We start from the raw sequence: 15,413 nt of genomic DNA on the forward strand, positions 1-15,413 counted from the left end.
ACAAGGAAAGAAAAATCCAAGAACTAGCTGATACCATCAAGATAGAAAACTTAAGAATAATGGGCATTATCAAAGCCAAGAAAAAGGAGCAGAGACTAGAAAGCATTTTCAGACTAACAGTGGACGAGAATTTCTGAAATCTAAGGAATGAGCTGGAGCTTGGAATTCAAGAAATCAACAAAACTTCCAATTATCTCAACCCAAAAAGGCCTTCTCCAAGATACATTGTATTAAAATGATCAAAAATCAACAACAAAGAAAGAATTCTCAGGGCAGCCAGGGAAAAGAAAACAGTAACTTATAAAGAAAACCCCATTAGAATATTGTCGGTCTTCTCAGCACGAACCTTACAAGCCAGAAAGGAGTGGAATCCAATATTTAAACTATTAAGTGAAAAGAACTAACAACCTAGAATAATGAATCCAGCTAAGCTCTCCTTTAGATATAGAGAAATAAAGACACACAAAAATTGAGGGAATTCTCCACTACGAGGCTTGCATTACAGGAAATACTGAAAGGGGTCAGTTCATCTAAAACACAATGACAAAAAATACATAATTAGGAGTAAGGTGACTAGCAGGCAGATAGAAGCAGAGAAGTGTAACCCTTACTAAGAACAGGGCATTATAAGCTTAGACAATAAGAAGAGATTTGCTATAGCAAGATAGTAATGAACGTTCAGCATACATAGGGACAAATTGAGACAACAATGACTGACTGAAAAAGGGAGGATTCAAAGATCCAAATTTGCAAAGGGAATGGAGATAAGTCACGTGCATAAGAAAATGGATGACTGGATATAGATAACTATCCTTTACATACTTGTAATAGTAATTACTCACCCAAGATTCAGAACTGAAGTATAGAATATAAAAAAAGGACTAGAGAGAAAACCCACAAAACCTAGCCAAAATAAAGATAAAATGGCCATAATAAGACCTCATATTTCAATAATCACCCTAAATGTATATGGACTGAACTCACCAATAAAAGACATAGAGTTGCAGAAAGGATCAAAAAACAAAGCCCAATCATATGCTGCCACCAGGAGACACATCTCAGCTACAGAGGCAAATATAGACTCAAAGTGAAAGGATGGAAAGTGATATTTTTAGCAAATGGCATTCAGAGAAAAGCAGGAGTAGCGGTACTAATATCAGATGAAACAGACTTCAAAACAAAAAAAAATGTTAAGAAGATACAGAGGGACACTTCATAATGATAAAGGGAATAATGCCCCAAGAAGACATAACACTTATTAACATCTATGCTACCAATCAGGGAGCCCAGAAATATGTAAAGCAATTACTAACAGAACTAAAGGGAGAAACATACCAAAACACTATCATAGTAGGAGACCTAAATACTCCACTGTCGGATACGGACAGATCATCCAAACAGAAAATCAATAAGGAGATAACATCCTTAAATGACACACTATACAAATGGACACAATTGACATTCGCAGAGCCATTCATCCCAAAACACCTTCTTATACATTCTTCTCTCGTGCACATGGAACATTCTCAAGTACTGACCACATACTGGGACACAGAAATAGCCTCAAGAAATATAAAGAGGGTGAAAATCATAACAACAATATTCTCTGATCATAATGCTTTGAAGCTGGAGATCAACTGTGAAAAGAAAGTGGAAGAAACACAAATATATGGAGATTAAACAACATACAACTGAAGAATAACTGGGTCAGAGAAGAAATAAAAAGTGAGATCAAGAAATACATAGTAATGAATGATAATGATAGCACAACATATCAAAACTTTTGGGACACAGCCAAAGCGATCATCAGAGGAAAGTTTATATCATTACAGGCCTATCTCAAAAAATGAGAATGAGCCCAAACAAACAACCTAATGCTTCATCTTAAAAACTAGAAAAGGAAGAACAAATGAAGCCTAAAGTCAGCAGAATAAAAGAAATAATCAAAATTAGAGCAGAAATAAATGAAACTGAAAACAAATAAACAAACAATAGAAAAAATAAATGCAGCAAAGAGCTGCTTCTTTCAGATGGTTAATACGATTGACAAAACCCTGGCTAGCCTCATTAAAGAGAAAAGAGAAAGAACACAAGTAAACAAAATCAAGGATGAAAGAGGGGAAATTACGACAGACAGCACACAAATACAAAGGATCATAGAAGAATACTATGAAAAAGTATATAATACCAACTTTAATAACCTAGAAGAAATGGACCAGTGCTTAGAAATATATAACCTTCCTAGACTAAATTAAAAAGAACTAGAAAATCTAAATAGACTGACCAGCATTATGGAAATTGAAACAATCATCAAAAAACTATCAAAAAGAAAAGTCCAGAACTAGATTACTTCACCAGTGAACTCTACCAAACATTCAAAGAAATTTTGATATCTATTATCTTCAAACACTTCCAAGAAATCGAAGAGGTGGCAATACTTCCAAACTCATTTTATAAGGCTAATATTGCTCTGATACCATAAACTTGGTAAAGATAACACAAATAAAGAAAACTACAGAACAATATCTCTCATGAACACAAATGCAAAAATCCTAAATAGAATACTAGCGAACTGAATACAGCAACATATTAAAAAGATTATGCACCATGATCAAGTGGGCTTCATCCCAGGGGCACAAGGATGGTTCAACATACGCAAATCGATTAAAGTGAAACATCACATAAAAAAATTAAAAAATGAGAATCAGATGATCATATCAATAGATGCAGAAAAAGCCTTCGACAAGATACAGCATCCATTTATGATCAAAACACTTAACAAAATCAGTATAGAAGCAAAGTACCTTAACTTAATAAAGACCATATATAACAAAGCCTCAGCCAACATTATAATGAATGGTGAAAAAGCAAAAACTTTCCTTGTAAGATCAGATACAAGGCAACGCTGTCCACTATCGCCACTCTTATTCAATATAACGTTGGAGGTCCTAATGAGTGCAATCAGTCAAGAGAAAGATATAAAAGACATCCGAATAGGAAACGAAGAAGTCAAACTGTCACTATTTGCAGGTGACGTGATTTGCTCTATAGAAAACCCTAAAGACTCCACAAGAACACTACTGGAAATAATAAACAAATACAGTAAAGTTTCTGATACAAAATCAATGTTCAAAATTCCACAGCGTTCACATACTCTAATAATGAAGTTTCAGAAAAAGAAGTAAAATAAAATGATTCCTTTTGCAATTACAGCAGAAAGAGTAATATATCTAAGAATAAATTTAATGAAACATGTGAAAGACCTGTATAATGAAAACTATAAGACCCTACGAAGGGTCTTATACAAAGAAATGGAAAGATATTCCATGTTCTTGAATTGGAAGAATCAACGTAGTTAAAATAACCATATTATCTAAAAAATTATACAGATTTAATGCAATCCCCATCAAAATCTCAAAGACATTTTTTTAAAGAAATAGAACAAAAAATCATCAGATTTGTATGGAAGCACAAAAGACCTCAATTTGCCAAAGCCACCAAATCCTTCTTGAGGAAAAAAAAAAAAACAAAAACAAAAATGAGGCTAGAGGCATCGCTCTTCCCGACTTCAAATTATACTACAAAGTGACAGTGTACAAAACGGCATGGTATTGGCAGAAAAACAGACACATGGACCAATTAAACAGAATAGTGAGTCCAAAAGTAAACCCATTTATATGGGCAAATAATTTTCAATAAAATACTAAAAATATACAGTGGAGAAAGAAAAGCCTCTTCAATAAATGGTGCTGGGAAAACTGGAAAGCCATCTGCAAAAGAATGAAACTAGACTGTTGTCTATTACCACACACAAAAAGTAACTCAAAATGGATTAAGGACCTGAATATAAGACCTGAAACAATAAAATGCATAGAAAAAAACATAGGAACTAAACTTAAGGACCTTGGAGTTAAAGAAGATTTTATGAATTTGACCTCAAAGTCAAGAGAAGTAAAAGCTAAAATAAATGAATGGGACTACATCAAACTAAAAAGCTTCTGCTCAGCAAAAGAAATCGTCAACAAGGTAAAGAGAGAACCATCCAAATGAGAAAATATATTTGCAAGCGACGCCTCTGATAAGGGCCTAATATCCAAAATATACAAAGAATTCATAGAATGATGCTCAACATCACTAACTATTAGGGAAATGCAAATCAAAACCACAATGAGATACCATCTCACACTTGTTAGAATAGCTATAATCAACAGGACAAATTATAACACATGTTGGAGAGGATATGGAGAAAAAGGAATGCTCATACACTGCTGGTGGAATTGCAAATTGGTGCAGCCACTATAGGAAACAGTATGGAGGCTCCTCAAAAAACTAAGAATTGATCTACCATATGATCCAGCAATCCTTCTACTGGGTGTTTACCCCAAAATCTTGAAAATCTATATCTGAAAAGATATTTGCACATCGATGTTCACAGCAGCATTATTCACGGCGGCCAGGATGTGGAAGAACTGAAGTGTCCTATGATAGATGATTGGACAAAGAAGCTCTGGTCCATATATACAATGGACTATTACTCAGCCATAAGAAGAGATGAAATACTGCCATTTGAGACAACATGGATGGACCTTGAGATAATCAGGCTAAGTGAAATAACCCAGTCAGAAAAAGGTTGAAAGTCACATGATATCACTTACATGTGGGATATAAACCTAAGCAAGAAATGAACAGGACAAACAAACAGAGACTCATGGATATTGACAATAGACTAATGGTTACCAGAGGGGAGCGGAGAGGGGACAGGAGTAGTTAGATGGGTTAATGGGGGTCAAATATATTGTGACAGAAATAAATCTAACTATGGTAGGTGAACAGAAATTCTAAATATATATATGCCGTACTGTTAAAGTATACAGCTGAAACTTATTGGATTTTGTTATCCAGTGGCACCATAAAAAATTAATTAATTAATTAAAAAATGTAAATATACATGGTTAATATCAAATATAAAATATTACCTATCCTGTGGTAAAAATACTGTGATTTGAGAACATTTCTATATTAACAGGATTGCATTTGATATATTTTCATGCCAGTTTATGCTAACATTATTTCTTTGTTGAACCATGTTAGTTAAGATCCTGAATTCTGTGGGAAAGTATATATTCATAGAAGGAAGATTAAATTCAGCACCATAACTTTTCCTCCACCTATCTTATCTAGACTTTATAAATCAATATACCTATATATCCATCAGATAAATAGGGATGATGTTAGATGAATGAAACATTGTAGAGTATTAGCTAAATTTGGAAAAAGTATAAAGCACAAATAAATGTGCTTTTATTTTGTTCAGATTGGTATTAATATTGGTCTCTTCCAAACCTCATCCAATTATGAGAAATAAAAGAAATGACAAAACATAACAGAAATCATAAATTCATTTCAACCATCTTCGTGGAACAGCAGGCAAAGACTATAATGGACAAATCTAAAATTTAATTGCTTTTTTCTGAAGTTCCTGCTGCTATGCTAGTTAAAATGCTTCTGATCATAAGTGTTGAAGCAGCATTTTTTCAACAGCCTACTTCAAAGTAACACTATGAATTTTCTTATTTTTAAACCAGTAGTGACATGATTTAATATCAGAAAATATATTTCCATTGTTCGAAGTCAATATATGTACATCTGAACTGTGTGTTTAAGTCATCTGATATGTTCAAGTGAATTAAGGATTGATTAAATGTTCTATATTTGTTTTAATTTTGTGAATTATTAAAGTGCTTTAGAATGACATGATGTTGGCCCAATAGTGGCCCTGACTGTGCATGCCTAGGTTAAGAAAAAAAGAAGTCAAATCATCAGATGACTCAGGATCCACAAACTCGAGTAAACAAACTCACACAAACCATTTGATTCTCTATTAGGTTACAAGCTGACAAAAGCTTTTTGCATATCCATATAAAAATTTTAGAGTGCTTATGAGTTGTAAAGTAATTCCTGATCTAGGGGCAAAAGAGGAGAAAATTCAACTCATTTTATAAAGAAAAGAAATGAGAATGCCTAAAAAATATTTTTATCAGAATGTTAACTTTAGCTCTCATGTGCTAAGAAATATTAAAGTGGTACCACAGTCTGTTAATGTTAAAATGATTCTCAGGTCTGAAGTAATCAGCACTAGAAGTTCTTAGGTCTATGATCCCAAGACTATGACTAGCTCAATGATTACATGCCGTGGCAACATAACGAGATTATGGAATTGCATTATTGTTAATAGCTCTATTTTAAATGAACAAGGATGGGAATATCGGGGATCAAAATAGAACTCTAATACTGTGATATGTACTTTTTTACTTGTACAAAATTACACAAATAGACATGTTACCTCAAATTTATTTTCTGGAAGACTGTTACATAGGTTACACTTTATTGAGGAGCTAACCAACCTCTATATAATGAATGCTACAAATATATATTTACTCCAATCTTACCAGGTTGGCCTATTGGTCCAGGAATCCCTGGTGGCCCTGGTGGTCCCTGAACACCTATTCCTGGAGGCCCAGGAGGTCCCACTGGCCCAGGTTGTCCATTTGGCCCAACATCACCTTTAAGAAATAAATACAGTTTAGATATTAAAAATAGCTAAGTCCCTAGTCATTAGGAACCACAATATCCATGTGAAAAGGCACATCATATTAAGCAAGGGTCTTAGAAAGCTATCCATTCATTGAGCAAGAAAATTACACACAAGTACCCAGAGCAAATGATAGGGAATCCATTAAGTTATAGACTTATAACTTACATTATGCTAAGCACTCAACTTCAGTACTTAAAATCAACCTCACAAAATAATACAAAAGATTACAAATCACACATTTTTAAAAATTGTAATTCATTTTGGGTAGGTATTATTTATAAGTTTAAAATATAAATTACCTTTTTTAAGGTAGATAATCTTTAACATTTCCCTATTTACTAATTTGGGCCTATGGCCTATAAACATGCTCGAGCCTCCCCCATTATCAGTAAAACATCTCTTTTAATTTAGAAACTTCATTGTTCCTCTCTCTATCTTCCATCTGTCCCTCCTACTTTTTAAAATTTTACATATACTATAATTTACTCTTTTCATGTGCATTTTGATGAGTTTTGACAAATGTATACAGTTATATATTCACCACCAAAATCAACACATAGAAGACAGAAATAGTTCCACTAACCCAAGAGGTTACCTGTGCCTGATTCTAGTCAACTCCCCACACCCCAATTCCCTAGCAACTGCTGATATATTTTATGTCTTATAGTTTTTCCTTTTCCAGAATGTCATATAAATGCAATCATACATTACGTAGCCGTTTGAGTATGTTTTCTTTTGCTTAACATAATTCATTGAGATTCATCCATGTTGTTGTATGTATTAGCAGTTTATTACTTATTATTGCTTGATAGTATTTCATTATGTGGATATACCATTATTTGTTCAACTGTTCACCAGCTGAAGGACATCTGAGCTGTTTCCAATTCTTGGTGATTATGAATAAAGTTGCTGTGAACTTCGATCTACATGTTTTGTGTGTGTGCGTGAAGATCCATTTTTCTTGGATAGATATCTAGGAGCGTGATTGTTAGATCATGTGGTAAGTGTATGCTTAATTCTGTAAGAAATTGTCAAACTGTTTCTTAAGTGGCTGTGTCATCTTGCATTCCAACTAGAAGTGTATGAGAGTTCTAGTTTCTCTGTATCCTTGGCAGAACTCGGTATTGTTAGTTTTCTTTCTTTTTTGAAATCTGTTCTGGATAGGCAGTAGTATATCATTGTACTTTTAACTCACATTTACTGTATGACAAATTATATTGAGAATCGATTGTTACTTATGCTTAGTAGCCATTCAGATATCTTCTTTGGTGAAGTATCTGTTTAAATCTATACCTATATTTCCAATTGTATTCTTTAAATTTGGTTGTTTCTTTATTGTTGACATTTGAGAGTTCTTTGTATTTTCTTGTTACAAGTTCCTTGTCAGATAAATTACACAAAGTACCTTTCATTTTAATGAAGTGCAATTTATCAGTTTTTTTTAATTAAATGAATTGTTCTTTTGGTGTATCTAACAACTCTTTGCTTAACCTATGATCATAAAAATTTTCTCCTATGCTTTCGTCTAAAACAAGAGACAATATAGTACTGCCCATGGGCTAACCTTTTGGCCCATAGGTTCATTTTTAAACTGTCTGTGAGCTAAGAATGTTTTTTACATTTTTAAAAGTTGTAAAAAAAAAAAAAGATGTGACAGAAAACATAAGTGGTCCATAAAGACTAAAATATTTACTATCTGACCCTTTATAGAAAATGTTTGCCAGATTCTGTTCTAAAAATTTTATCATTTTAGGTCTTATGTTTAGGTCTACTTGATCCATTTTGAATTAATTTTTGTACAAGGTATGAAGTATGGGTTGAGGTTCATCTTTTTTTGTTTGTTTGTTTTATCTGGCATATGGATGTCCAATTGATTAAGTATCCTTCAATGAAAATACTTATTTTTCTGTTGAAATTGCCTTTGCAACATTGTCCAAATTGTGTAGGTCTATTTTTGGACTTCTTATTATGTTCCATTGGTCTATATGTCTATCATTTCACACATCCCACACTACCTTAATTACTGTGGCTTTATACTAAGTTTTGAAATCAAGTACAATGAATACGCCAACTCTGTACTTCTTTATCAAATTGTTTTGGCTATACTAGGTGCTTTGCTTTTCCAAATAAATTTTAGAATAAGAAACTACTGCTGAGTTTTGCTTGGGAATATGTTCAATATATGGATCAATTTGGAGAAAACTGGTATTTTAACAATACTGAGCTTTCTAATTCATGAACACAAAATATCCTTCCATTTATTTGGATCTTTGATTTCTGTCATAACTGCTTTCTAGTTTTCCACATTCAGATCCTGCTCATATTTCATTACAACTGTATCTAAGTACTTCATGTTATTTGATGTTATTCTTAAAAATACTGTTTTTGTTTAATTTTCATTTCTAGTTGTTTGTCACTAATATATAGAAATGCAATTTATTTTTGTATATTTGCCTTGTATCTTGTGACCCTACTAAATTTATTTCTTATTTCCAGGAGCTTTTTTGTAGGTTTCTTATGATTTGCTATATTGAAAATCATGTCATCTATGAATAGAGACAGTTTTTATTTCTGCTTTTCCAATCTGTATGCCTTTTATTTCTTTTTCTTGCCTTATAGCATTTCACTGTTTTATAAGGCTTCCAGTATGATACTGAAAAGGACTGGAAAGAAAGGACACCTCTGTGTTGTTCCATATCTTTGGGGAAAACTAGTTTTTTACCACTAAATATAATGGATCAAGTTTCTTGTAAATGTCCTTTATCATACTAAGTTCCCTTCTATTCCTAATTTCCTAAGAGTACTTTTTCAGAATAGATGTTGAATTTTGTCAGATAATTTTTAGTATTGATTGAGATGATAATTTTTTTTCTTCAGACAGATATAGCAAATCACATTCATTTTCAAATCAGCCTTGAATTCTAAAGATAAAATTTACTTGGTTGTATTGTATAATCTTTTTAATATATTGTTGGATTTGATTTGCTAATATTTTCTTGAGAATTTTTACACCCATGCTCACGAGAGATACTGCTTTATAGCTTTTTTCCCTCTTATAATCTCTTTGCCTGGTTTTGATATTACGGTAATGCTAGCCTCATACAATGATTGGAAGCAATCCATCCACTTCTATATTGGAAAATAAATCATGTGAAACTGGTGTTAATTGCTTCTTTAAATGTTTGTTAGAATTTATCATTGATGCTAGCTGGACCTGTAGTTTTCTTTGTTGGTAGGATTTTAACTACAAACTCAAATTATTTAATGAATACCTGGATTACCTAGTTCTTTTTCAGCGAGCTTCAGTAGTTTGTACCTTTCAAGAAATTCATTCACTTCATCTAAGTTGTCAAATTTATGGGTATACAGTTATTTGAGATACTCTCCTATTATTCTTTTAATGTCTGTAAGGTATGTAACTATGTTCCCTCTTTCATTGCTAATATTAGTAACATGTCTCTTTTTTTCTTTATTAGCCCAGCTAGAAGTGTATCCATTTTATTGATCTTTTCAAAGAACCTCATTTGTTTTTCAGTTTTCAATTTCATTGATATCTACTCTTATTGTTATTTTACTCCATCTTCTGATTGTCTTTGTTTTATTTTGCTTTTCTTGTTTAATTTCTTAAGGGAAAAGTTAGATAATTCGAGACTGTTCTTTTTTCTAATAAAAGCTTTTCATATATTAATTTTATTCTACTCATTTTTATCTGCATCCTACCAATTTTAATGTTTTATTTTAATTTTCTTTCAATTCAAAGTTCTTTCTAGCATTTTACTAGCATTTTCCCCTTTGATCCATGGATTATTTAGTTTTGGTTATTTTCTACATATGTTGGGATTTTCCCAGATAACTTTATATTACTGATTTCTTGCTAAATGCATTAATGGTGAAACTCTACTGTATGGTTTCAAAATTTTTAATTTGTCAAAGTTTGTTTTATGATCCTGATTTTGGTTTATCATGGTGAATGTTCCATGTGCACTCAAAAAGGATATATTTTCTGCTTTTGTTGGATGGAATGTTCTATAAATACCAATGTTCAGGAGTTATGCTGAAGAGAAAGTCCTGACACTGCTCTGTTAGAATACTATCCTTGTATCCTTCTACATGAAGCCAAGGCCAAAAAATGCCCATGGTAGTTGAATGAGTATAAAATGTCTAGCTGAACTGTAAACCATTTGGTATTGGGCATTACACTATCCCAATTTTCTATTTATAATTTTACATTCTCTTTATTAAAGAAAGCTGCCAACACTGTATAATCTTAAGGTGCCACAAAAATCTCTTTCACAGTCTTCCACATTTTTTTCCATATTTAAAAAAAAATACTTTTCATATTTATAATTTTAATTCCTTCTTAGATATTGTGCTTTGGGGATTTATTTAGTTGAGATCATGTACTTAATTACCAGCTTTTAAAGAATCTCTTCTTTCCATACTGACTAATGAGGACATTTCTGCGAAATACCAAGTGTCTGTATGTACATGAATATGTTTCTAAATTCTTTCTGTTATATTGATCTACTTGCCTGTTCCAGCACTGGTTCACAACATTATAACTGTAATGATTTTGCAATGTATTTTATTACATGTTTGGTAAATACTAAGTTTTAGAATTAGTTATGTCAAGTGCTTCCAAAACACTTTTATTTCAACTCTCATTGAAAATGCATTACTTTTACAGACAATAAAGAGAGTTGGCACCACTGAGTTTTCCTATACACACATATATTTTATTACCCGGTAATTCTACTTCTTTTCATGTTGTTAATAATAGTTTTTGTTTTCTCCACAAATATAGTAAGCACATTTTGTTTTATTAATTTCTAGATATGATATAGATTTTTTTTGTAAATTTTATCTTATTTTTTATTTCTTTCAATATTTCCAAACACACCATTCTATTTATAACAATGATACTTTGCATATTATTGCAGCTACCTGGAACACCCTTCCTTAAAGATTCAGTTTAAGTGTCACCTTCTATATGAAGCCTCCCAAAGCACCTTAGATGAGGCCCTAAACAAAGTAACATATAAGGCAAAGGGAATGCTTCCAAAATTATCTTTTTTTCTTTTTTGCTTAATTGATTTTAATGTTCAGTCTTAAGCATGTTTTCTTTCTCATATAGTTATTTTCTTATGGGTATTAGCCTTATTAATTTATTATCAGTCACTATGTTGCTTTTAAAGTCCTGCATCAATCTCTCTTACAGTTTAGTGATTAAATTCTAATACCTAGCCACTGATATATGTGTATCTGGTGTGTGAACTTTTACTGTGATCTGCTTGCTGAGTTTTGACTGTGGTATACTGATCCAAAACATTAGTAATACATATTCATAAAAGTTCTCATTGAAATAACCACTATCATAATGATGCCACCTCGATTTTCTTATAGTAGAGAGCTATCTCTAAGATCTTCGAGAGCAGAGTCTATACCTTTATGTTTCTAGTGATTCAAATAGTATCTGGCCCAGAATAAGAAAATAATAAATGTTTGAGGAATGAAGGAATTACATGGAAGAAAATTCCAAATTATTTTTCTTCTAGCACCTTAGGAACTGCAATGGGGTTTAACATTTGAGAATTATTCCTATTAGGACATGGGAATCCTATAATTCTTTTCAAAGATTGAGTAAATGCTTGTTAAGAAGTTGATACTAGAGGGTATTATGCTAAGTGAAATAAGATAGAAGAAGACAAATACCAAATGATCTCACTTAACGTGTGGAATCTTAAAAAAATAAAATCAATGAACAAACAAAATGAAAACAGACTCATAGATGCAGAGAACAAACTGATGGTAGCCAAGTGGGAGGTGGTTTGGGAGGCTGGGTGAAAGAGGTGAAGAAGTACAAATTGGCAGTTACAAAATAGTCATGCAGATGTAAAGTACAGCATAGGGAATATAGTCAATAACATTGTAATAACTATGTATGGTAGCAGGTACTAAATTTATTAGGGAGATCACTTCATAAGCTATATAAATGTCTAACCACTATGCTGTATACCTGAAACTAATAAAGTATTGAATGTCAACTGTAATTAATTTTTTTTTAAAAAGAAGTTGATGTTTAAAATAGGCTTCAACCCATTTCTTTCCAAATCTCATCTCGAGGACATTTTTCTAAATAAAGTATAGTGAATGAGTACTTTACATGGAGACTGCTTGCCACAGAGCTTATCATATGGAATGTCACTATCTGCACTTTCGGTGGTCACAGGTCTAAACTGGAGGAGATGATTGGTGGGAAGCCCTACCCATAACTTTGAGTGGTACCATTTACAGCTGACCTGAACTGTTTGCTCGAAGACAGAAAAGTATTTTTAAAATAACTTACCTAAGAAGAATCTGTACTGAGCTAGTTTGGAGCTTTTGCTGGCTGAATCTATCCCGGTTAAATTGAACTATGCTGTCTTATTGCTTTAATAGAAATCAATCCAACATGTTTCAGGAGCATGACACTCTTGAGATTATTCTCTGGGGGCCAAATATTGACCAGGAGAGTTCAATTTCTTGCAAACCAGGAAGGAAAAAAATTGCCAAACCAAAAAAATTGCCAAACTAAAAGAATTGCCAAACCAGTCAGGCTAATTCTATTCCTATATATAATTAGGGGAATCAAAATCAAGAGGATAGAAGAAACCAATAGAGAAATAAGTAAAGGATATGAACGGTTTACAAAAAAATATATATATTTTAAACATGAAAATATGGTCAATTTCACCCATAATAGTGGAAATAAAACTTTAAACTACCCTGAGATAAAAAGCAAAGACCTAGTATATCCAAAGAAATTTTTAAAAAAGAAGAACGAAGTTTGAGAACTTATATCGCCTGACTTTCAGTCTTACTTTAAAGTCATTGTTTTATGAACTGTTGGTACTGACTTAAGAATAGTAAAATAGGTAAGTAAAACTGACAGCACATAAATAGACCCAAACATACAGTCATTTGATTTTTGACACAGTCGCCAAAGTTATCAAATGGGGAGGGAGCTATTTTAAATAAATGATGGTGAACAAAAATTATTTGAGATGGACAATACTCTTAAACATAAAAACTAAAACTATAAAACTTATAAAATAAAACATATAATACCTAAACTTTTGTTCATCTAAATAAACTAATAAAAATGATAAACTTTTGTTTATCTAAATACACTAATAAAATACTCATAAACATATATTCGACAAAGGACCAGTATGCACGATACACAAAGATTACTTCCAACTTAATAAAAAGAGAAAAAAACCCCATATTTTAAAAAGGAAAAAAAATATGTGAATGGATAAATTATTCTCCAGTACATGTAAAAGAGCTCAACATCATTAGTTATTAGGGAAATGAAAATTAAAACAAAAATATGTTACCAACACACCTACCAAAATTTGAAAATGAAAAGAATGATAACACCAAATGTTGGTGAGAATGTGGAACAAATGAAACTTTCCTACCATATTGGTGCAAGTTAAAAATGGTACAACCATTTTGTAAAAAAGTCTAGTAGTTATTTATACAACTACCATACACCTATCTTATGACCCAACAATTCTACTCTTAGGAATTTCCCTAAGCAAAATGAAAGCACATATCCATAAATAGAATTGTAAAAGAATATTCTTCACAGCTTTACTCAGAATAGCCAAAAATTTGACACAGTCTGGCGTCTATCAACAGAGAATGGATAAAGAAAAATTGGTATATTAAATTTTGAGTGAAAAAAGCCTTACAAAGAAAGTACACACTGTATGATTCTAAATGAAGTTCTAGAATGGGTAGAATTAATTTATGATGAAAAAAAATAATTACAGTGTTGTTGCCACTGTGGATGTTGGGGAAAGGACTAAGGAAAGGGGTGAAAGGTAAATTTCTGGGATTATATCTTGATATGCATTCGGTTATACAGGTGTATGCATTTGTTAAAATTCAGCAAATGTACCCGAAGATTTGTTTATCTCATTTAATGTGAATTATATGTTAAAAGAAAAAGAACAACCATAGAACTATAGTTATGACATGCATACTGAAGTATTTAGGAAGAAGTATACCGCTGTTTCAATAAACATTGAAATACATCAAAAAAAAGTCAATGGATGGAGAAAGGAATGGATAGGTATGTGATAAATGATCTATAGTAAAATGCTGACAGTAGAATATTAATGATGGGTACACAGTAGACACTGTAAAATTCTTTCTACATTGTATATATGAAACTAAAAAAAATAAATGTTAGCAGAGATAAAATGTTAATTATAGAATCTGGGTTGTGGATATATAGGTTTTCACTGTAAAATTCTTTTAATTTTTTTGTATGTTTAAATTTTTTCACAATGCAATGTTTAAAAAACTATACTAAGATACCTACTTACTTTCATCATGTTGGCAAAAGCCCAAGAGTTTATCAACATACTCATTTATTAAGACTGTGGAATGGGAAAATAAGCACACTCATACATTGCTACTGGGAGTGTAAAATGGTGCAAATGGAGAGGAATATAACAATATCTACAGATTCATTTATCCTTCAGAAAATCCACATTATGCTAATCTACTATTACACTTGTACCCATATAAAATAACATGTATGCAAGCTTATTCACTGTGGCATTATTTCTAATTTTTTTTTCAAAAAATCCAATCCAGCAACTAGCAACTGGTAAAATAAACTATGGTATACCCAAGCAATTCAACATTAGTTGGCTATTTTTAAAAAATCAAGATCTCTAGACTTATCAGGGGGATTACTTTGTAAATTATATAACGTCTAACCACTATGCTCTACACCTGAAACTAGTATAAAATAATATTG

General features: G+C 31.9%; 1 protein-coding gene across 6 annotated transcripts in view; it reads right to left on the reverse strand.

Annotated features, from left to right (window-relative positions):
- Positions 1–15,413, reverse strand: part of COL4A5 (collagen type IV alpha 5 chain) — a 246,222-nt gene that overhangs the window by 59,040 nt on the left and 171,769 nt on the right. For all 6 annotated transcript variants that reach the window (XM_015591652.2, XM_015591651.2, XM_015591650.2 and 3 more), the window contains exon 30: positions 6,450–6,563. In XM_015591652.2, coding sequence (XP_015447138.1) covers positions 6,450–6,563 — 114 coding nt within the window. The remainder of the gene's footprint in view (positions 1–6,449; positions 6,564–15,413) is intronic.

This window comes from Pteropus alecto, unplaced genomic scaffold (assembly GCF_000325575.1).
Source record: "Pteropus alecto unplaced genomic scaffold, ASM32557v1 scaffold246, whole genome shotgun sequence".
NCBI classification, from domain to species: domain Eukaryota; kingdom Metazoa; phylum Chordata; class Mammalia; order Chiroptera; family Pteropodidae; genus Pteropus; species Pteropus alecto.